The sequence below is a fragment of the Carettochelys insculpta genome, chromosome 16 (genome assembly GCF_033958435.1).
Source record: "Carettochelys insculpta isolate YL-2023 chromosome 16, ASM3395843v1, whole genome shotgun sequence".
Classification (NCBI taxonomy): domain Eukaryota; kingdom Metazoa; phylum Chordata; order Testudines; family Carettochelyidae; genus Carettochelys; species Carettochelys insculpta.
This window is the reverse complement of record NC_134152.1, coordinates 20,362,515-20,385,256: the sequence shown is the minus strand read 5'-3', so window position 1 is coordinate 20,385,256 and position 22,742 is coordinate 20,362,515. Positions and strand designations below refer to the sequence as shown.

The window sequence follows — 22,742 nt, the reverse complement described above, 5'->3', positions numbered from 1 at the left end:
GTGTGGTAAGAAAAGATTTAAGGGTCTACTTCCTCCCTGATGCATGAGCTTAACTCTCATTCGTGGTAATGACAGTTATGCATGCCCCAGAAGAGAAAACAGACCCCTTCCTTTATTAAATTAAGAGGAAATTTTATAATTAAACCCATCAAAGTTCCTTAAAGTACTCAAGGGACCACAAAGTAAAAGTGCACATTACCTGTAAAATGCTTCCACTAGAGAGGAATTTGCATATCAGAAAAAAATTGTTAAAAGTCCTCAGAACTTAAAATTGGATTTTTTTGTCAGTGTTGAAAGCTCAGGTTCAAACGACAGACTGTATCCATATTTGAATCAGGACACAGCCTCCAGCAAGTCAAAAGGTCAATACCAGCAAGATTAGAGCTAGCTGATTAAAATAAATAAATCAAAGCTCTCTGAAGTATGGCATTGTCTCCTTCACTCAATTCATAGCTTCAGTCAGGAATCTCCATTATACTCCAGGTGCCACTCACCACCATAACCTTCCAGATGTGCTGTGTAATCTCAAAACGATACTTCTTGTGAAAGCTGGCAGGTTTGAGACCAACAAAGGCAATTAGTGGTAGACTAGTTAACCACTACTTCAATTAATGCAGAATGAGCATGCTGCATAATCAGGTCCCAGTCTTTCTTCCGCTGAAATCAGCAGAAAAGCTTCCAAACCTTAATCATTAAAGACCAGATTTTACCATTTTGACTGACTTGGAGTACAACCTCCAGCTGTCAGTTGGCCAACTGAACCCCATCAGGCTACTCCTAGAAAAGGATAAGAGTATCACAGCCTGGCCCCTGAGCGTCCACCCAGAGCAGCTGCATGCAAAACCACCTGATGTATGTGGAATTTGCACATCTGCTTACATACTGATGGCGTTCGGTATGGATTATTTTGAAATGCAGATTTCAATGGGGCCAAGATTCTGGCTTTTGGATAACAAGAATTTTTGTTTTCAGTACTGCAAGTGATGTCCACACCTTGTAGTGACCGATGGCTAATCACCATAGCAATAAAAATAGAATGTTACCACATTCATTTTGTTTAGCGATCCTCACGTAGATTAGAATGTCTGACCTCTATAAATGAGAGGGGAAGTCTAACTCACCTTCTATGGCAAAGTGATGCTCTCTGGTTCAAAACTGGAGTTTACACAATGATGAATGAAGTCTGCAGCTTTTTAACATTGGACAAATAGCCAGGGTATGTCCCGATCTTTTTATATATTGTCAAACATTCTGACTATATTTTATAGATCATTCTTCCCATGAAATATATATTGGAGTTTCTAGCCATTTATACTGACAAAATAATTAAAATGCAAAATATTCAAGAGATATATAGGTATTTTTGAAAGAATATATTTTCAGCAACAGCTCCTTTTTTAGCTTCATAACTGGTAAAAGAGAATGTTGGAGCCTTTGGGACGCAAAGTGAATGAGGTAAGGCCGTGACTCTAAACAATACAGAGGAGATGCACAGTGCTACTGAAGCTTAGACTGATGGAGCTGAAGGAGAAACAATGCCAAAGATCTTGCCAGATTTTTTAAATTATATATAGTGATGAGACAGGGAATAAACATTTCCATCGAGGTTTTGGACTCTGCAATCATATTCATATATAAGCAAGGTTAAATTCCCTTTTAAAACCTGTGCCAAAGAAGACTATACCAGCTGCTACCTCAAACGTCCATCAGGTTTAACAGGACCCAGCTCTGACTTAGGGTCTGGGCTCAGGGAGCTCCAAGCTGTTTGAGTGCAAGCTTGCATGACTGGACAGGACGTTGGACCTGTGCTACAGACATCCACTGCTGACCATATGCTGCTCACCAATGTGTCCACCCAGTTCTCCAGCTTGGTCCCTATGAGGGCAGCATTCTTTTTTGCCTGGTCCACTTGAGCTGCCTTGATAGGGATATTTAAAACTGGATTCAAGCCTTGGAAGCTCTGCTCCATGTATGCATTCTTTGGAGGTCCACTGTGCAACTTCATGGATTCTTCTGAAAAGACAAAAACAAAGCCCTGTGACAAATACAGCATTTAGGACATAGCTCTATGATCTAACGACAAGGCAAAGGTTACTGGCACACCAAACCTAATTTCCACAGGATTGACCAGGATGTTGAGAATATCCTGCATAACTAGGATGCGTGGTCTCTTGGGCCCTGGTTTCCCATGCTGAAATAAAATCTCAAACCATGACAAAGCTGAATTATCAGAATAATAAGGAAGTTGGTTTGCAAGTAATATTATCATTATTATTTGTATTACCATAGCATGGAAGAGCCCTTGTTAGGAACCAAGACCGTAGTCCACTAGGTGTTGTGCATACATAGAACAAAACAATCTATGCCCCAAGAGTGTATCTCAATTACAAGACTACCTAGGGAATCAGATAAAATGGAGGAAGTTCAGAACCAGAATTACCTTATAGCAGCCCCATCTAAGATGTACATGTCCAGTTTATTGATAAGAAGATTAGGAGAGACCATATCAAACACCTTACTAAAATCTAGCACACCAGTGCTCAGTGTTCTGAACCTAGACTTCATAATTTCTGACTGGGTCCTAAACTGGGCAATATTAGGTTACCTATCCCAACAGGAATCATAGATGGGCTGACTGAGGGTTAGAGACTGAAATGGGGACATGAACAGGGCAATGAATGGGAGGGAGGTTTAGAAAACCACTAGGTTCATCATTTCAAAGCTACAGGCTCAAGAGACTGTATATCAAAGGAGAAAATAGCTACATAGTATTTAGCACAATAAAGGCTGCCCCACATTTTTTAAAGTGTTTGATTTGGGAGAAGGGCTGAGATACGGAGCTGCTTTTTTCCTGAATGGATTCACTCCTACCTATCTTTGAAAGGCTGATGATAAATCACTTACTTTTATTGGCCAAAGACTGCATGGTAGCATTCCCACAACTTGGAAAGGTAACATCTGGGCTGGACGGTGCCCACGGGATTGCTGTCATGAGTGACTCTGGTGTGGCTCCTGGAAGTACTTCCATTTGAACCCACTTTTATTGGAAATTTATTTTGAATAGCAATCACATTTCATGCTCTTGTATGAGTAACACATTTCCTAATACTACCCTTCAGGGCACTGCAGTAGTTTTTCTCGCTGTTAATTCTTCTGACTTGCCAACATGTGGCACGTTGCCCAAAATCTGGATTTTTAGTCATATGTATGATATTAAAAAAAAAAAAGAAACAGAAACAGAAACAAAACAAAAAATAAACCTATTTAAGGCAAATAAACCTTCTAAGGTTATGTCTACACTTAAAATGCTACAGTGGCACAGCTGCTGCTTCCATGTAGGCACCTGGGGCTCTCCTGTCATTGTAATTAATTAATAATTACAATTATTGCAATTAATTATTTAATTAACTAATTAAAAAAATAAAAAATTACGTTGTCATTGTAATTACCTCCCAGAGAGGCAATAGGTAGGCCTACCACCAGGTGTTAGGTCAGCACAGCTATGCCTCTCAAGTGTGAATTTTTCACGACTGAAAGACATAGATATGGTTTATGGACTTCAGTGGGACTATGTATAGAATAAGCTATATAGGAGTAGAAAATGTACCTCTGAAAACATACACTATGTACCTTTAGCTAAAACACCCACAGGCATGAATTCTCAGTTTAAACACTTATTTCTTTCAGTTCTCTGTTCACTTCTTATATTGTCAGCACTCAGTGCTGCTGGAAGGCTTTGCCTAACTTTCCCAAGATACACAATGTCAGTGCTAGGAAAGCCACACTGCCTTCGGATATTATCTACAAGACAGGAATTACACACTAACATCTACAATTCCTGCCCCATGTCCGTGCCACTCCTTTATTCATCTGAAACACGATCTTAGCTAAGATTTTGTCTGTCCCCAAACTCACTAGACAAAATGGGCTTGTGCCATGCAGATCTATCAGAAGTGCATGCCTGACAGTGAACTGCAGTTGGAAACAAAACCAGAACACACAATTCAATTTCCTGCTTCAGAAGCAACTAAATATACAAAAATGTTTGTAAACCTACTAATTAAAAGAGCATCTAAGAGAGAGAAAGCCAAACCAATACAGTACTGTGACACTGCACTGACAGAGTTGCTGAATTTCAACTCAAACATAACGCCAAGGTATTGGCCACTGGTTAAGGATCCCATTTTAGTTCCTTGACAAATCTGAATTTGAGAAATTATATTTTGACTTCATAACTCCTTGTGGTTTGATATTTTGCACATCCAACATTGAACTTCTGTTTTGCTCAGCACTAGTGATCAGTTGCTACGTTGAGTCCCAGGGCTGGCTACATTTCAATCGTGAGCAATACAGTTTTGGCATATGATTTATAAAAGTTTATAATGCCTCGTTAGATTTAGTTATGTGAAAGGTATTTACAAACTATTATTAGTAGTATACATTTGTGCAAGAGGAAATTGCTTAACAGACTATTCTGCTTTAAGAGAATAAAACCATATTTTCCATTTGACAGAAGTCCTCTTGGCGGAAGGTGGAAAGCTTTTTCATTGGTTTAAAAGTCAAGTTGTGAAATTCAATAATTCTACTACATAGAATCAGAGCACTGGAAGGGACCTCAGGAGCTCATTGAGTTCAGCCCCCTGCTTCAAGCAGATCAACCAAGTCATCCCAGCCAGGACTTTGTTAAGCCGGGACTTAAAAAAAAAACCCTTGGGATGGAGGTTCCACACCTCTCTAGTTAACGCATACCAGTGCTTCACCCCCACCTCCCCCCACTGAAATAATTTTTCCTAATATCTAACCTACTCCTCTCCTTCTGTAACTTCAGACCATTTCTCCTTGTTCTGCCATCTGTCACCAATAGAACAGTTTCTCTCCATTCTCTTTAGACCCTCCTTTCAGGAAGCTGAAAGCTCAATCTTCTCTTCTGCAAACTAAATCAGGCCAAATCCCTCAGCCTCTCCTCACAGGTCATGTGCTCCAGCCCCTTAATCACAGATCTGGAACTTTTCATCCACTGGTCCTAAACAGTTTTATCAAGTTGGGCCTCATTATCCTCATTTAACAGACAGCAAAACTAAGGCACAAAGAGGAAAAGCAACTTGCTCAATGTAACAGAGTAGGTCACTGGCAGAAGTGAGACCAGAACTCAGATTTCCAATCACACTTCCTTTCACAGGCAACTTTTGAAAAAGATGCACTATTCTGTTACCCAGGGGCCCCTTGATGCCAGCTGGCACAGGACATAAAGGCTACGTCTACACATGAAGCCAACATCGAAATAGCTTATATCGATGTAGCAACATCGAAATAGGCTATTTCGATGAATAACGTCTACACGTCCTCCAGGGCTGGCAACGTCGATGTTCAACTTCGACGTTGTGCGGCACCACATCGAAATAGGCGCTGCGAGGGTACGTCTACACGCCAAAGTAGCACACATCGAAATAAGGGTGCCAGGCACAGCTGCAGACAGGGTCACAGGGCGGACTCAACAGCAAGCCGCTCCCTTAAAGGGCCCCTCCCAGACACAGTTGCACTAAACAACACGAGATACACAGAGCCGACAACTGGTTGCAGACCCTGTGCATGCAGCATGGATCCCCAGATGCGGCAGCAGCAGCCAGAAGCCCTGGGCTAAGGGCTGCTGCCCATGGTGACCATAGAGCCCCGCAGGGGCTGGAGAGAGAGCATCTCTCAACCCCCCAGCTGATGGCCGCCATGGAGGACCCGGCAATTTCGATGTTGCGGGACGCGGATCGTCTACACGGTCCCTACTTCGACGTTGAACGTCGAAGTAGGGTGCTATTCCGATCCCCTCATGAGGTTAGCGACTTCGACGTCTCACCGCCTAACGTCGAAGTTAACTTCAAAATAACGCGCGACGCATGTAGCCGCGACAGGCGCTATTTCGAAGTTAGTGCCGCTACTTCGAAGTAGTGTGCACGTGTAGACACAGCTATAGGGTGCATAGGGGTTCACGAGCTTCTCCTGGCTCTAGAACAGGAATGGGCAAAATCTTGCTCTGAGGCTGGATCCAGTCCATCAAGCATTTCTCTACGGCCCACCCAGCTGATTCGTAGAGCGTGTATACTTAGAACCACAGCGTGTTTTCAGCTGCCCCTTCCCCCTTCTTGTTCCATCTGCAGCCAGATTCTCCAGCTAGCTGTGCAGAGGGGGAGAGGGTGGAGGGGAGAGGACAGTGATGAAGTGAGGGTGCTCCCCTGCCCCATCCCCCATTTCTGCAGAACAGGGATCGGGGAGAGGGAGACACAAAGCAGACCTACTCCAGTCTGAAGCATGAATGGTAAGTGACTCAGGAGTGCAGAGCATGGGAGGGGGGAGACAACGAAGCAGGACAGAGGGTGGCTTCTCTCAGAAACTTACCCAGAAGCAGCCAGCATCCACACACTGTGTCTCTGTCACACATACCCAGTCTGTGACACACACACACTCAAACTGTCACATATACACTGCAGCACACAATCTTTGTCACAAAGTCTGTCTCTCACATATGAAGTGTTTCTCTTTCACACTCACACATTCTCTCTCTTTGCAGACCTCCCAACCCCACCCGCTTCTCCTTTGTGAAAATTATTGCCCACCCTTGTTCTAGCATCTCCATTATACCAGAGCACCAGATTATCACAAAGCATGGCACACAGACCTCTACTAACAGCCAGTAATGCACTGGTTAGCCTCATCATTGCAGGATGTACATATACATGGTATGTAAGGACTTAGGCATCTATGCTCAAAACTATGGCTTAACGTATATAAATGAAGACAGCTCCCTGGGGTAGTAGACAGTTCTCTTCCTGGATGACCAATGTGTAATTTATTATGTCAGTCTATCTCCACTGGAGTAGGTTACCTAGGGAGATGGTGGAATATCCATTTATAGAGGATTTCAAGTCCAGGTTTGACAAAGCCCAGGATGAGATGATTTACTTGGGATTGTGCCTGCTTCTAGCAGGGGGTTGGACACGATTTCCTTAGGTCTCTTCCAAACCTGAGGTTTTATGATTCTAAGACCAGCCCATAAAAATAAAATACATTATATGTTATATACAATCATGTTTATAATGTACTGTTCAGAATTAATTATTTGTCAGTCACTAAGCCCATTTTTTGTCAGAATAGATCCCAGAAATTCCTTTGATTTCAGTGGCAGGCATGCATTAAACATCAGTGCAAAATGGCAGCCTATTCATTCTAAATTACATTCTTGGGGAAAAATGATGTTTTTGCTTCAAGTTTTGATGATTCTCAACACTGGGTGCACACTTGACTCCTCTGCAGCTTTTGCTAGTTCAGTTTCTCTCTAGAAGCTTAAGTGTCATAGTCTGTTGCAAAGATTAAAACTTCAGCACTCTTTTCTTGCTTTCTTCATTGTGCAGAAGGGAAAAGAAACACTGGAGAGATGAGCACAGAAGTGGAAAGTGTGGCCACCTTGGTACATAACAACAAAGTGCTTGTGATTTTTAAAAACAACACAGATTGGAGTTTTTCTTGAATTCCACTGAATCCCTCGGGCAAAAAGGTAATTTTTCATTGACCTTTTGTTTGTCTTTTCTTGCAGCAAACAAGACAGTGTTGCATTTGCTCATTGTGAAGCTAATCGGCTTCTTGTCAACTGGATCTGAACTAAATTTCTAAGCAAATCCTTTTGCCTTTAGGGTTTTTCTCCGAATGACAACTAGTGAATAACTGTTCTTGTGAAGCAATGTGTTTGCCTGCTGCTGTTATGTTTATCTATTACATTTCTTCTGGTTTCTCACGAGACATCTGATTTCACAGCCCCTGTGGCACTATGTGTCACCTCATCATAGCCCTTGTTGGTGCAATTTGCATAGATTGACCATTCATTTTCTCCCAAAAGACTTGGCAAAATGAAAGTTTCTAAGTATTCATTAAATTGGATGACCTATAAATATGGAGTATTGACAAGTTAACGTTCAGTAATGGTCTCAGGACACTGGTCTGACCCTTATCAGAGAGGTAGCTGTGTTAGTCTGTACCCACAAAAAACGAGGAGTCCTGTGGCACCTTACAGACCAACAGATTTATTGGAGCATAAGCTTTCATGGGCAAAGAGCAGTAGTAGGCATCCTTCGATCCCGAGGGATCATGGGTTTCCGCCCCAGTTGGACTGATTCGAGCAGTGTCTTCTGTGACTGTGCAATCCAAACCGGGAGTGGCAGTCCTTCCCGCACTGTGAGCAGCAGTAGGCAGACGTCACTCTGGTATCACGGGCACGGATCTTCCTGAGGGCTCTCCTGTCTTCCGCTTCCTTCACCAAGGTAGTTTCATACATAACAAGAGCTTCCTTCACTCCCTGTTTCCAGGCATGCCTGTCTGAGGCAAGCGAATGCCAGGTGTTCACACTGATAGAGAGCGCTGAGGTCACGCTTGCACGTGTCCTTTTAGCGCAATTTAGGTCGCCCTTTCGTCCTCTTTCCAGATGCCAGTTCGCCGAAGAGGAGGTCCTTCGGTATTCGGCCATTCATCATGCGTGAGACGTGGCCCAGCCAGTGCATATGCCTCTGTTTGAGAAGGGTGAACATGGAGGCGGTGCCTGCCCTCTCAAGCACTGCGCTATTGGGGACCTTGTCCCGCCGTGAGATACCGAGTATGCGCCTAAGGCAGCGCATGTGGAACGTGTTGCGCTCAAAACAAGAGCAGCGGCTCAACACATGGGCAAAGACCTGCTTCGTTAAATGCATGTAGCAGAAAGTGCTCCTTTCTTGTGCCTATATATTTATACCTGCCTCTGGAATTTCCACTGCATGCATCTGACGAAGTGGAACATTGCCCAAGAAAGCTTATGTGCCAATAAATCTGTTAGTCTATAAGGTGCCACAGAACTCCTTGTTCTTTGGTATGACTCTTGGGGCTTTAAACTAGGGAGTTGTGGTTGCAGGGCACATGAGGAGAAGAGGAAGCATTTGACCTATAGGAAATCAGATACAGAACTTCCCTTCAGATACAGAGCTTCCTGCCTCCTAAGCAGGAACAGCAAAGAGGTGAGACGCTGGCTCGAGGAAATGACAAATGTAGTATCTCTCCATAGTAGCCTCGAAAGGGCTTTCTAGAGAGTATACAGAGGAAAGAGAACAGAAGAAAAGGTCTTTGTTACCAAACGCTGCTTAGTAAACTGAGCTCTTTTTTGGGTCTTCAACACCCCTGAGGAAAGGGATGTGGAAGAACGTGACCATTTGGGCTTCATTTGGACTGCATTAGTAGTGAATCCACCCTTGGGCTCACTGTAAGCAAGACAGTTTTCAAGTATCAGCTATTGTACTTGTGTGACATCTGTACATGACAACAGACTATCACCATTTCAGCTGGGAGAACACTTCAAAAACCTTGCCAGGAGTATACGTTCAAACGTAAACATGAAACTGGTTTAGCTTTACTCTTGCCCCTACTGTTAGCTCTCTCACAGAATGGCGGAGCAACCATGCCACAACGTGGGACTTAACAAGGTGCAGAGGGCACAATACTATTGCAGTGCAACATCAGCGATGAAGGCGGCAGAATGGGCCGGCTGCCCCAAGTACACGCACAGGGTTTCAGACAGGACTGCGCCTGGGGTGGCTAGCCTGTCTCTCTGCTTGTGCAGCTGTGGCTATGCAGTTACTCTTAGCATGGGAGCTTGCTCAAAGCTCATGCAAATACAACTACCTGCCCCGGAAATTACAACTCCAGCTCCTGTGCAGAAGGACCCCAAGACTTTGGGCATGTCTACCCCTTGGAAGTGTAATTTCCAGCTTGAGCAGGCAAAGCCACGTGAGCACTGGCTGAGCTAGTGAGCTAAAAGAGAAATACACCCACAGCAGGACGAGGAGCTGGCTACTCTGAGTATGATGCTGGCAAAGCTGAGCCATGTGTATGTGGGGCAGCCCACCACTCCCACTGCTATGGCTACATTCCTTGTTTTAGCTCTGCTTGAGTTAGCACAGGTCTCTCTTTACACAAAGGACTTATCCAAGCTGACACCAAAAGTCTCTTGTAAAGCAGGGAACTGAACCCTCACGGAATAAGGCCCAGGTCCTAATCACTGGACCATTCTTCCTCATGCTCCTCCTCACTGCAACAAACATCCTTACTGATTCTATTCTAGTCCTTGCACTGATTCTAACCTTTCCCCCCAGCTCTTTAACCTCTGGGTCCCATGCTGACACCTCATTCTGTGAGGAAGGAGAACCAGGCTGTGCTGGACAGGCAGCATGAGGGAAATACGAAGAAGATTCAGGGCACAGAAAGGATCAAGCTACAGCCAGTGTATTCTGTGTCCCGCCTGGTAAGTGCCAAGGAAACTGAGGCAGGAAGGTGGAGAGAGAGTAAATGGGTTTGATGAGAATAGTTTAAAAACAAGGAAATTTAATGCCCCCAAACTTACTGACAGCACAATTAAAGCTGTGCAGTGGTGCCCAGATGGCCTCTCAGAGTGTGGCAAGTGAAACTTAAGCCTTTGAGCTTCAGGAAATGAAGATTTAAGGTAACGCAAATTTAAACATCTAACAACCAGGTAAAACACAGCTAAGCACATGCTACCTAAAACCAGGGGGATGTAGGGGGAGGTGCTGAATGGAGCATGGGGGGGAGGAGGCTGTCAACCTACAGACCCAAGTGCAAGATCTAGTAAGCTGCTGCCTGAAACACGTACATGCAGCAACACAGGGTGCCAGACACCAAGGAGCCATTTTTCACAGGCTAATGGATTCTGAAGTGCTCATGGCTTCATGAGGTGGAAAAGGGGCGGTATGTGGAAAAGAGGGTATGCGTGGAGGACGTATACTTTGCACGGAATAGTGGGAGAGAGGGGTGAAGAATAAAGGAGACATACCAGGCTTCTCTTAAAGTTACCGTACCCAACCTGGAACAAAAACCTTCAGATTGTGGGACGCAGACCATGTCTGGGATTTCTCTTCCTGCTCTGTGAGCAAATCCACCCTCCAAACATTTCAGAGCACAACGACTTTCATAGCTCACTATAGCAAAGTGCTAAGCACTGAGTAATCACACAGAATTTTTTTACCTTTAAGTATCCACCTTAGAACCTTAACTGCAAACCTATGTGATAACTCAAATTGCTTAAATGAACACTTGCTCCTACACAAAACATTTTTCTTTCAGTTAAAATAATTAGGCAATTCACTGGAAAAAAAAACCCTTTGTTATTGCAGAATTAAAAATGCCTGGTAGTTTCTTGTGCCCTTCTGGTATGTCAAGTTCAGCAACATACAAACTTCTGAAAACTAGGAAATAAAAAGTCAAGGTATCCAGAAATATAACCTTAACTCTGCCCTCTAGAGCAATGACCTTATAAACTCATAAAACATATGTGACCTTAAGAAAGCTACATGTGATGTTTCCTAAGGTTGCTTGCTACCTCCTGGCTTTACTGAGAGGAAGCCATGTTTGTGTTTGACGGGGTGAATTCTTCAACTCCACCAGCAAAGGGTTCACTGTTTTATAACAATAACCCCTAATGCTTTCACAGTAGTTATCCAAAAATAATGTCCTGCAAGACACTGCAACTTCTTTGGAGGATAGGGTCATAATTCAAAAGGATCTGGATAAACTGGAGAAATGGGCTGAGGTAAACAGGATGAAGTTTAATAAGGACAAATGCAAAGTGCTCCACTTAGGAAGGAACAATCAGTGTCACACATACAGAATGGGAAAGGACTGCCTAGGAATGAGTACAGCAGAAAGGGATCTAGGAGTTACAGTGGACCACAAGCTAAATATAAGTCAACAGTGTGATGCTGTTGCAAAAAAAGCAAACATGATTCTAGGATGCATTAACAGGTGTGTTGTGAACAAAACACGAGAACTCATTCTCCCGCTCTACTCTGCGCTGGTTAGGCCTCAGCTGGAGTACTGTGTCCAGTTCTGGGCACCGCAGTTCAGGAAGGATGTGGAGAAATTGGAGAGGGTCCAGAGGAGAGCAACGAGAATGATCAAAGGTCTAGAGAACATGACCTATGAAGAAAGGCTGAAAGAATTGGGCTTGTTTAGTTTGGGAAAGAGAAGATTGAGGGGGGACATGATAGCAGTTTTCAGATATCTAAAAGGGTGTCATAAGGCAGAGGGAGGGAACTTGTTCTTCCTTGCCTCTGAGGATAGAACAAGAGGCAATGGACTAAAATTGCAGCAGGGGAGGTTCAGGTTGGACATTAGGAAAAAGTTCCTAACTGTCAGGGTGATCAAACACTGGAACGAATTGCCAAGGGAGGTGGTAGAATCTCCATCACTGGAGATATTTAAGAAGAGGTTAGATAGATGGCTTTCAGGGATGGTCTAGAAAGTGCTTGGTCCTGCCATGAGGCCAGGGGGCTGGACTCGATGACCTCTCGAGGTCCCTTCCAGTCCTACTCTTCTATGATTCTATGATTCCAAGATCTTAAGTGAGAGCCAGGATCACGATGATCATTAATAATGTGAAATGTAGGTATTGATACTTTGGAAAAAGTTATATATGCAAAATGGCAATACGGTCCTAAAGTTTGAATCAAGGCAGAGTTGACAAACAGGTTTTTTGCCAGTCATAAGATGTATCCTTTTGCATTGGTAGATGTGTAAGTCAAGTACTGTGAGCCAACATAATGGAAACTGTGTTTGAACATGCTTTATCTAGAAAATTGGTAGATTCTCCATCCCCAGAAGTTTTAAAGTCGCGGCTTGATAAAGTCCTGGCTGGGATGATTTAGTTGGGGTTGATCCTGCTTTGGGCAGGGGGCTGGACTCGTGGACCTCCTGAAATCCCTTCCAGTCCTAGGATTCTATGATTCTAACATGAGGTTAACATGAAGGTTCGATGGCAAAGCAGAGTTAGCACAGTGGGGAATAAGCCCTGGGTACGCAACCTGATTCTGATGACAAAACAATGAATTCTGGTTGGCTGTGAGGAGAAAGTAAAAGAACACCTCTTTATCCTGCACCTGAGGAAATAACTGGGCACTGTGATACATATATGAAGATGGGATCCCAAGCCAGGGCAGGATGGAAACGTTGCAAGTAAACTTTAGGTGAGATAATCCTGCTCATCAGACACAGAGTTTTAGCCTGGCAAATGAAACATAGTCTCTAAAAAGCGTGCATTGATGTTGTTTTATGTACGTTCTATTTCTACTATTCTCACTCAGTATTTTTTAACCTTGGAAACATATGACTGTTTCCATTCTAACTATATCTCAGTGCTGTGATGTTACGCAGGTGATGAGGACCACAAGAGGGCACTGGCACCTGCTCCCTAGAGGTGTATCCTCTACAAGGCCCTGCAGGGGGGGGAAATGAGCTGTTTACAGAGGTCTTCCCAAGGTAGCCAGAGGAGCTTTGCAGTTCTCGAGTACCAAAAATGAAGCTGGATCACAGGGGAATATTGGTACCTGAGTACTTTAATCTGTGAATTATTTGATCAGCTCTAACATTCACCAGAGTTTTGACATCACAAAAGAAACAGGGCAACTGCAACATACATTGCTTATTCTCAAAAAGGGGTTATAACAATCAAATGGTATTTAAAACAACAGACTATCAGTCCTACAGGTTACACTTCCTAAAACTGGCACTCTGGTCTGGCAACATTCCTTGTCAGGGCAAGCTGAACTGGCCTCCAGGCAGAACAGCAGGGGGGCTGGAGACTGCACCCACCAGAAGCCCTGTGGGAGGCTAGTGCCAGAACACCAGCGTCACCGAGGTAGCCGTGCAGGGCCAGGGCCAGAGCTGGAGTACTAGTGTTCTGAGTCCCCCTAGCAGGTGTGTGGGGGCTGCGGCCAAGGAGCTGGCTGGTGGGGGTGGTCAGAGATGGGTAGGGGCATTAAGCTGTCCAGGTCTGGCAAATTCCCTTGCTCAGGACCACTGAGGGCCCAAGAGTGCCAGACCAGGGAGGTGCAACCTGTAGTAAGTAACAAGACATAACAGACCGTATGAATCTGGGCATGAAGTGATGCTGAGTGCCCCCAGCAGACCCATGGTCCATGTCTACACAGCAGTGATCTTTTGAAAGATGATCTTCTGAGAGATCTCTTCCGGAAGATCATCTTTCCAAAGAGCACATCCACACACAAAAGAGTGGACCAAAAGACCAATCTGCTCTTTCAAAAGAGAGTGTCCACACAACCCCCACTCTTTCAAAAGAACAGGCCAGGGATCGAAAAATCCGGCGCCATGAGGACTGCTCTTTTGAACAAAGGATCCCCAGAGCGCCTACACATGCTTTTTTTCCTGAAAGAATCTTTTGCAAAAAGGTTCTCTTCCTCATTTGGGAGAACAAGAGGGCCTCTAGAAGAAGCGCCACTTTCTTTCCAAAAGAATTCAAAAACAAAGCATTTGTGTGTGGACACTCTGCTTGTTCTTTCAGAAGAGGGCCTGGTTTTCTGAAAAGACTTGCTAGTGCAGACGTGGCCAAAGGGTGAAAGAATTGGCACCTCTACATGAACAAAGTGTTCTACTCCCATCCAAAACTGAGATTAAAACTAGAACTTAACAATATTTCCGAGCCATATGAAATAATTTTGAGAGACATACTTAAAACTGGTTAGAATGCAAAAAGTAATATTACTGTCTATAATTTTGCTGTGTGTTGCAATGGGAGTTTGGCAGGTTTTTTGGCTCCTGGATTCTTGTATTCTATGTCATCTCACTGTCTCTAACAGCTCTGGAACCATATTCTTCCTTTTTTGTCTCATCCCCTCCCACCCGGAAGTCTGCCCAGAGGTTTAATCTTGATGGCATTCTGGTTGCCCTTAGCAACTAAGTGTCCTCATCTATTCACAAGGACTAATCATTTTCAAATGTAAGAAGGCATTCTTCATTTAGATGTTGGGATAAACTCAACCTTTGCCAGAATTATTTTTCCCATGCAATTCGAATGTTGTGAATCACTATGTAGAAATTAACACATTTTATTTTGATTATGATACAGAGATCCGAGTGTGCTGTTATTTCTTTATGGGGGTGATAAATGGCGGGGGGTGGGGGGGCAGGACTTTCAAGAAAAGCTCTGAACTTTTAATTTATCTTACAGGAATTGCTAGATTCCATGCCAGTCCTTGCTTAGACTTAACTGTTGTGATTTCTGAGAGAGTTTCCTAGCTTTGCTGCTAGATGCATGACTTAGTTGTCTTTTTGTCTTGCATCTGAAGAAGTGGGTTTTACCCTATGAAAACTCATGACCTAATAAATTTGTTAGTTTTTGAGGTGCCACAGGGCTGCTTGTTATTTGTACTGCGACAGTGTGTTAAATGGCCACCAAAAAAGTCATTACAACTTTGTGTAAAGGGATAATGCAAATGCAGTATTCCTTGTACTTTATCCAGGAAACACCGCCAAAGCTGTGATAACATTCCCTGCTTGCAAAGGGAACTGTAAAGATTTTAATCATTTCCCTGTAACACAGAATACTTTGCATTCACATACTATTGCTTTCCAGCTTCAAAGAACTCTGCAAAAGGAAGTAATTTTCAAAACACCTCTCTGAATTAGACAAATAAGTTATCCTGCCACCACCCACTTCCCTTAGACAGGTGAAAATTTCTGCCAACAAGGGGAATTTGCACTTGTAAATTAGGAATAGGGAATTGTGACTGTCTGCAAATGGGGGTGAAAGTGATTAACCAAAGATCTCAGTAGATATCAGCGTAAAGACCAAAATTCAATAGTTCCTCATTACCCACTCCTCTATTCCACATCTCCATCACAACTAGAACCTGATATAAAGCTCTTGGAAGTAAATAGATGGACTCTCACTAACTTCAGTGGGCTTGACTCAAGTTCCTTCAGAGAGGAGTTAGAAGGAATCCTACATTTTTTTCAGGACTGGAAAGTCTGATGCCCTGGTTTTCCACAGTAAGCATCCAGAAATGCATAGAGCTCCCCTCTCCCGCCCCCACGAGAGGCACAAACAGCTTGACTGTGCACCAATCAGGCGATCTGATCAGCAGTGCTGTACCATGGACCCCATCACTCTAGTTCTATAGCAATCAACGGTCAGTCAGGCCTTGCATGTGCCACTGCCTGATTTGAACGAACATTCTTTGCAACTGCCATTTATGCACATAATTGTGCAGACACTTTTGACGCGTAGTTGTGCATGCACCTTTGTTTGGAAGTCAGCTCCTATTTCTACAATGCTTGAAAAATAGGTATAGCATTAAATCAAATATGCACAGTACCAAAATGTACGAGGGAGCCAGCTTTTGGAGTTATAATGCATTTTCTAAGGCAGAACAAAAGAGAAATGTTCTAGTATTTAGAAAAAAAACCTCTTAAGAAAAGTGGAGTTGCTCTCTTCTGTTGACAATTGCTGAACATGATGCTGATATGTAATTTTTTTTTTCAATCTTAAGACTAATAGCATTGTTCCTTGATTCTGTAAGCCTTCTTGGCAGCCTTTGTAGTATTTGTAATCGTAATAGAAATTATTTCTTTAGAAGTTCTAATTTTTCTGCCGTAGTTGTGCTATATCCTTATCAAACAGTTTTCTATGCCAATAAAGTGGAGACAAACTGACAAAAGCTCAGAAATCAAAGCTAAATAACATTTTTCTGCCTAGAGCACAATATTGTGGCTGAGTGGGAAAACAAAAGAGATTTTCATTGTGAATGCTGATATAGCCTTAACTACAGTGGTGTTTCTCTACCTAACCCAGGAACTACATTCTCTTTCACTTTGACATCGCATTTCTGAGATAAAACATCACTAGAAAAGCATTCCTCATGCTTTTTTACTTGCTTGCCTTTAGCAAGCAATATTGCTTCTAAGTTTTACATCCACCACCTGCAGAAAATTAGAATTGCTAGTGGAACTTTGTCTATTTAACAAAAACGATATGGGCCTGATCTTCTTCCACTGAAATCAATGGGCCATTTTTTTTGTCTGTTACATCAGTGCAAATCTGGAGTAACCCCACTGAAATCGATGGAAGTCATTCTAGGTTTAGAATTTTAACCAGTGATATTTACACTGATTAAGGACTTGAATCAAGCCCATTAAAGAAAGTGAGAGTCATTTATCCGAGAAAAACTGGAGTAGCTCCACTGAAATCAATGGACTCATTCTTGATTTAGAATTTTAACCAATGCGAGTGGTGTTTTTCACTTCACAGGGAGAAGCCTCTTGTGAGACTAAAGTCTGGGGGATGCTTGCTTGTCCATTGGGACGCAAAGCAATGTGGCAAAAAGAAGCAAGTTTGTAATGGCTACCATGGTCAGGGTATGTGCCACATCTTCTATTCAGCCTATTCAGACAGTTGACTCAGCAAAAAACATAGAACAAATTAATTTAATTTTTATGAGACAACTCAGTAATACCCACATTCAGGGGGCTGGTTGACTTACACCCCCAAAACGTACACTATCCAAACGTGCATTTTTTGATAAGTAGAGAAACTTATTTTATATTAGCTAATTATGATTGCAGCAAGTTACTGGGTTTGCTTCTGCTACATGTTAGAAGGAAAATCCAGTAAGTTAGCTGCTCTGGTGAAAAATGAGTGGAATCCAGCACTTGTTGAGGAAGATTATGATTGCATTTGTTCTCAGCAATTGTCTTGTGATGTTTGCATTACTTAAGCAACATGTTACACTGTAAGGTAAAGTGCCTAATTCAGTTTATTTGCTCCTCTGTCAGAAAGATGGAGAACTTTTGAAAACTTAATAGGATAAGTTTATGTATCTGGCAACTTTACAATTGCTATAGATATGAATATTAATCACATATTGCAAAGATATTTACAGCAAGAGAATTGCTATGATCTCACAGGTGTGACTTGGAAGTGCTTTCCCCATTTCTAGGCCAATATACTCAAACAAATGGATTTTGTAATGGAGGCTCAGTCAGGATTTCTAAAGAGCACGTTCTAACAATATTAGAGAAGAATAGCTGGCGCAGACTGATGATGCTTTGGAAGGGAAAGAGGTATCTTTCTTTTCAGAGAATAAGCTTTGCTTTGATCTTAAGAATTTTAGGGTCACCTACAATTTCAGCTACACAGGATCTCATTTTGTGGTTACAAAAAAAGTCTTCTCAGCTCTAGGGAAAGGTTGGAAAAGTTGTTTCAGTAGGATACAGAACACATCACACATAATTTGATGAATACAATATTTCATATACTGACATTCTTACCATTATGCACAAGGACTTTGCAAAGCAAACAACACAATTGTGTAAATCTTGTTGAGCAAATAAGTGAAAGCAGCAGGAAAGAAAGGAAATGACCTATTCCTGGTTGCTTGTATTCTTAAATTAAGGTTTGCACAGTAGCTGTTGGATTATGAAAGGTCTAAAGTGATTTAGGTTCTCAATTGCGTATATTTTAAATCCTTTATTTTACAGAAATGAATTATACTTTGTTCAAAGTTCCTATGTTGTACAGAATGGATTCAGCTACTTTCACTCATCTCCAAACGCAAGCTTCTTTGTATTTAACATCTCAACTATTACTGTTTTGGGTACTTTTCTTGTGCAGTGGGTACTGTGTTTTTAATCATAGCATTGACAGAGAATGAAATATTCTTTGATATTAGTACTTTACCTCTATTCTGAAAATTGTAACCCTTGCCATACCTATAAAAAACACTTACCTTGTTTGATAGGTTGCCTATTGGAGAATGTAAGGGGAGTAACAAGGAATTTCGTTTCAGCTACAGGCACCCAGTGGTGCAGAATCTTAATGGTCCAAACTCCAGGCCGCAGAGGCAAATTCAAAGGTGGTTTGTAGTGAGTAAATTCCGCACTAGATTCAATAAGGATATCATATGTAGCTGCGATGACATTGATAGGGTCCACCCATATCACAGTGACTGTGACATTAGGGCCTTTTCCCCACTTCTGCATGCCAACTGGTTCATCCATTGGCCCAATAAGTCCTCCAAAGTTCCGAAATATCCTTTCCTTGGCATCCCAGTCTGTGCCAATCTGAAATGAAAGACGGTATTACTACTAATGTGGTCCCAGAAACAAATCGAAGGTCCTGATTATGTAAATTCTATCCTAAACCTGTTGACAGGACTATTCTCATGTCCAAAGCTATAAATGTGTGAATATACTTATAAAATCAGGGCAGACATCTGTTCTATATAGGAAACAGACACACAGTGCCTCTGGACAATGACTGGAATCAGGTTCTGTCAGTGTTAACAATACTTGCATTAAAACATACTTTTGGTGGAAATTCAACATATAAACTTAAATCTGGTAGTAAGATTTTTAAAAATTAAAAAGCCTATTTGCAAAAATTAAAGTTTACATATTAATGATCCAGAATGAAAACTTAGAACATTTAATGTTTAAGCAATAAATAAAAAAGATTAATTTATGATCCAAATGCAGGTACTGAATTAATTGCCATAGTTTTTATCTTTAATTGATGTAGAGAGGCTTTGCAATGAGATATCAGAACCTTTCAAAGCACGATAAGAATTAAGCACAAATTAGCTTGCTAGGGGAGCTTAATTTTTATACATGGACACATTAGCAGGAAATCCTGAGCCCGGAGTAGGATGCTTAAAAAAGAGCATGTAGAAGAGGAAATGCTTATTTCAGGTACATAATTTCTGATTTGGGCAGCTGGATGTGCTGTTGGAATGCCCCTCTTTCAAAAGTTAAAACAAAGACTATAATGAGTCCAATGATTTGATACAGTTTCGAGTGAGCCTTTGACACCATGTCTATGGGAAAGGTTCCCTCTATTTTGTTTTGTTTTTGCTGTTGAGAAGGGAAAATCAATTTGGAAAAATTGATAATCAGACGAAGGCAAGGAAAACCCAGACTCAGACTAGATTCCCAAGCCATCCTTTTGCCCAGCACTGTTTATTAGCCAAACACAATATAGTAAACCTTGACAACAAGAATCACAAAACATGGGCTGAATCTAGGTGCTTTCAAAGTCAATGACTTCAGTGCAACTTGACACAAGCCCTACTTGAGTTCCAGATCAGACCAAGCCCCTTGTGGCATGAGCAGTCAGAGCACTGGTGTGGGCAGGGAAGAATGGTGGAAACTACAGATGAGCCTTATTCTTACTGTCATACCACGGAAGCTTTCTTTTTTTCTTTAAATTTACTACCCGTAAAGAACTGTTTTATATCCCCCAGTAAAAAGAATTTTCCAGATGTGAAGAAGTAGGTCTGCTCCATGAAAACTAATAAATTATTTTGTTCATCTTTGAAGTGCTACAGGACTGCTTGTTTGCTTTGTGAAGATACAGACTAACATGGCTACCTCTATGTGACTATCCACAATAGAAGGTGGAAGATTTATATGATCTGAAGAGAAACCATATTTAATAGACCTTTCATTTTCCTAGCGCCTTTCATATTTCAGTGCTCTTAATATGGGATTTAATGGCTCGCCTGTACCCATGTATAATGTGAACGTACCCTGTACTCGTCATCTCTGGCCTGGATTATTGTAATTCAACAGATCTAAGCTGAATGTGAAGGGACCAGAGCAATCCAGAATATGATTGTCCTTAGGAAATGCTGCAAAACCTTCCTCTTTGTCAAAGCTTTCCCCTAGCAGAATGATACACACAGCACTGACTCCCACTTCTGACCAATAAATCCCTGCCTATGGAAAAAAAACCACACAAAAATCCTACCTCAAGCAGAGATTTTACCCCAAGAAGGGAGACATGCCAGTGAATCCACTAAGGACTTCATCATTGATGATATGTGGAAGGTGGTTAAATACTAGAGTTACAGGCCAAAGCATAAAACTCTATGACAGACTGAAAGCCCATACCTCACTCTAAATGCAGCATGAGGGAGAACTCAGCTTAAAGGCTAAGACTGGGTCTACATTTGCTGCGTAAGATCCAATGCTTAGGTTCAATCATGCGGGGCACTGTTTTGTGTATGTGTGAAATGGTGCATTCTGGGGTCAATGTAGACTTCGGAACTCCTTGTGAGCCGCAAGGATTAAGGAATGCCAATGGGAAGAGCACTCCCGTGGGTACTCTGCAGTGAGGACAGGGCCAAATATCGATGGGAGCACTCCTATTGGTATTCTGCAGTGAGGATAGGGATGAATATTGACGGCTGCAAAATTGATTTTTGGTATGCAATTGGTGTATCAAAAATTGAGTAGCAGCTGTTGATATTCAAGTGTAGATCCATCCTATGTCTACACTAGAAGCATCTATTGACAGAAGTTACTGTTGGAAGAGATGTTCTGACAAAACTTCTGTTCACAGATCGCATCTACACATAAAAGAGTATCGATCTTTCCATCTGCTCTGTTGACAAAAGGGCTCCTGGAGTGTCTACACAGCTTTTTTGTCCACATTTTCTGCTGACAAAACACATTTTGTGTGTAGATGCTCTGCGAGTTTTGTTGACAAAACCCTAGTTTTGTCTACCTAACTCTCTACTGTAGATGTAGCCAAAGAGCGAGGGCTACATTGGAGACTGAGAGGTGGTACGGTTGCACAGCAGTCACCAGCTGTGGTCCATTACTTTGGGACCTCACCTAGATGATGTATGTTAGAGCCACCCAGGGACTGCTTTAATCAATACTGGTTTCAGGGCCAGTGCCAATCAGTCCACAGAATCAGGAAATCACAACCAGGTTCTTGATGTCCTCCCCAGATATACACACACTTGTGCTCAGCAGATTTCAATGTGGGAATAAATCTGAGCCTCTTAAGTTGTGGCATTTTATAGAGAAGGTGATTCTGAGTAATTTTGAGGAAGTTTTTATCCCTCCCTCACATCCTCTGAGCTCTGCTGTAAACCATTTTTAAAGTAAGTTTTGGAATACAATATGTAAAAACACAGAGACAGCATGACAATGTGAGCAGGTAGCCAGGCTTCATTCGAAGTTATTTGGGATGAGTTGCGGAGCTCTCTTGAGGCTCTGACATTCAAAAGTAACTCACTTATTCCAAATACACAGTTTATACCACATCACACTGTATCACAGTAGTCTGTAGAGGCAGACATATACTCAAGACCACTCTTTTCTGGTAGATTGTTCTGGGCTCCTGGAACAAGATGCAAGTGCTGAGTATACTCAGGAAGCTGGAATTCTCCCTTGTCTGATTGGTATAAGGTTCCCATTCCTGTTCAATCCCAAAATAAAATTTGCCCAAAGGTAATTATGCCTTGATTATAGGTTTGTGTCTCATTGTTCTTCATAAAGCAGGACCATTAGGTTCACACAATGGACACTAATTGCTTGCCACCTGGTTTATGTTATTCTCTGATGAATCACAACTCTTAACAAGGCCAGAAATGAACTTAGTGTTCCAATGATACAGTGAGAGATGAAGTCTTTTAATACCTTGAATTAAATCAATCTTTTCCCTTCCAAGTGCACTAGCTTCTGTTTATTACGGTAGAGCATGACTTCTCATTTTTCATGGATGACAAGAGCACCCACACAATTTGCATGTTATGTACAAATCATTTTGCAGGATTCTGGGGCTGTCTTCTGATGAGGAAGGAGAGAGGAACCCTAGTAATTTTTCCCGGTGATGTTTCCTATAATCACAAAATTTGATACAATAGAGTGTGCTCAGAATCCAGTGTGCTACTGTAATTCTGCCACAAACTTTTGCCAACAGTGTGGTACCCCTCGTAATGTCTATCAAACTCATTTTTCTGTCGGACTGTTGTACTGATGTTGTACAAAACCTGCTATTCAGGGAGAGGATTTTGAGGAGCAAAAAGGTGGAACAGCATGAGCCTACTCTGCCCTGTAGTGATCCTATCATCCCAGCCTTACGA

The 22,742-nt window shown here is 42.2% G+C and overlaps 1 protein-coding gene across 1 annotated transcript in view; it reads right to left on the bottom strand.

The window, feature by feature from the left end:
* Window positions 1–864: 864 nt before the first annotated feature.
* XYLT1 (xylosyltransferase 1) overlaps window positions 865–22,742 on the bottom strand; it is a 378,932-nt gene continuing 357,054 nt past the window's right edge. Inside the window, exons 11-12 of the mRNA XM_075010845.1 lie at window positions 18,597–18,930; window positions 865–2,013 (exon numbers count right to left, since the gene is read on the bottom strand). Coding sequence (XP_074866946.1) covers window positions 1,691–2,013; window positions 18,597–18,930 — 657 coding nt within the window. The 3' untranslated portion in view covers window positions 865–1,690. The remainder of the gene's footprint in view (window positions 2,014–18,596; window positions 18,931–22,742) is intronic.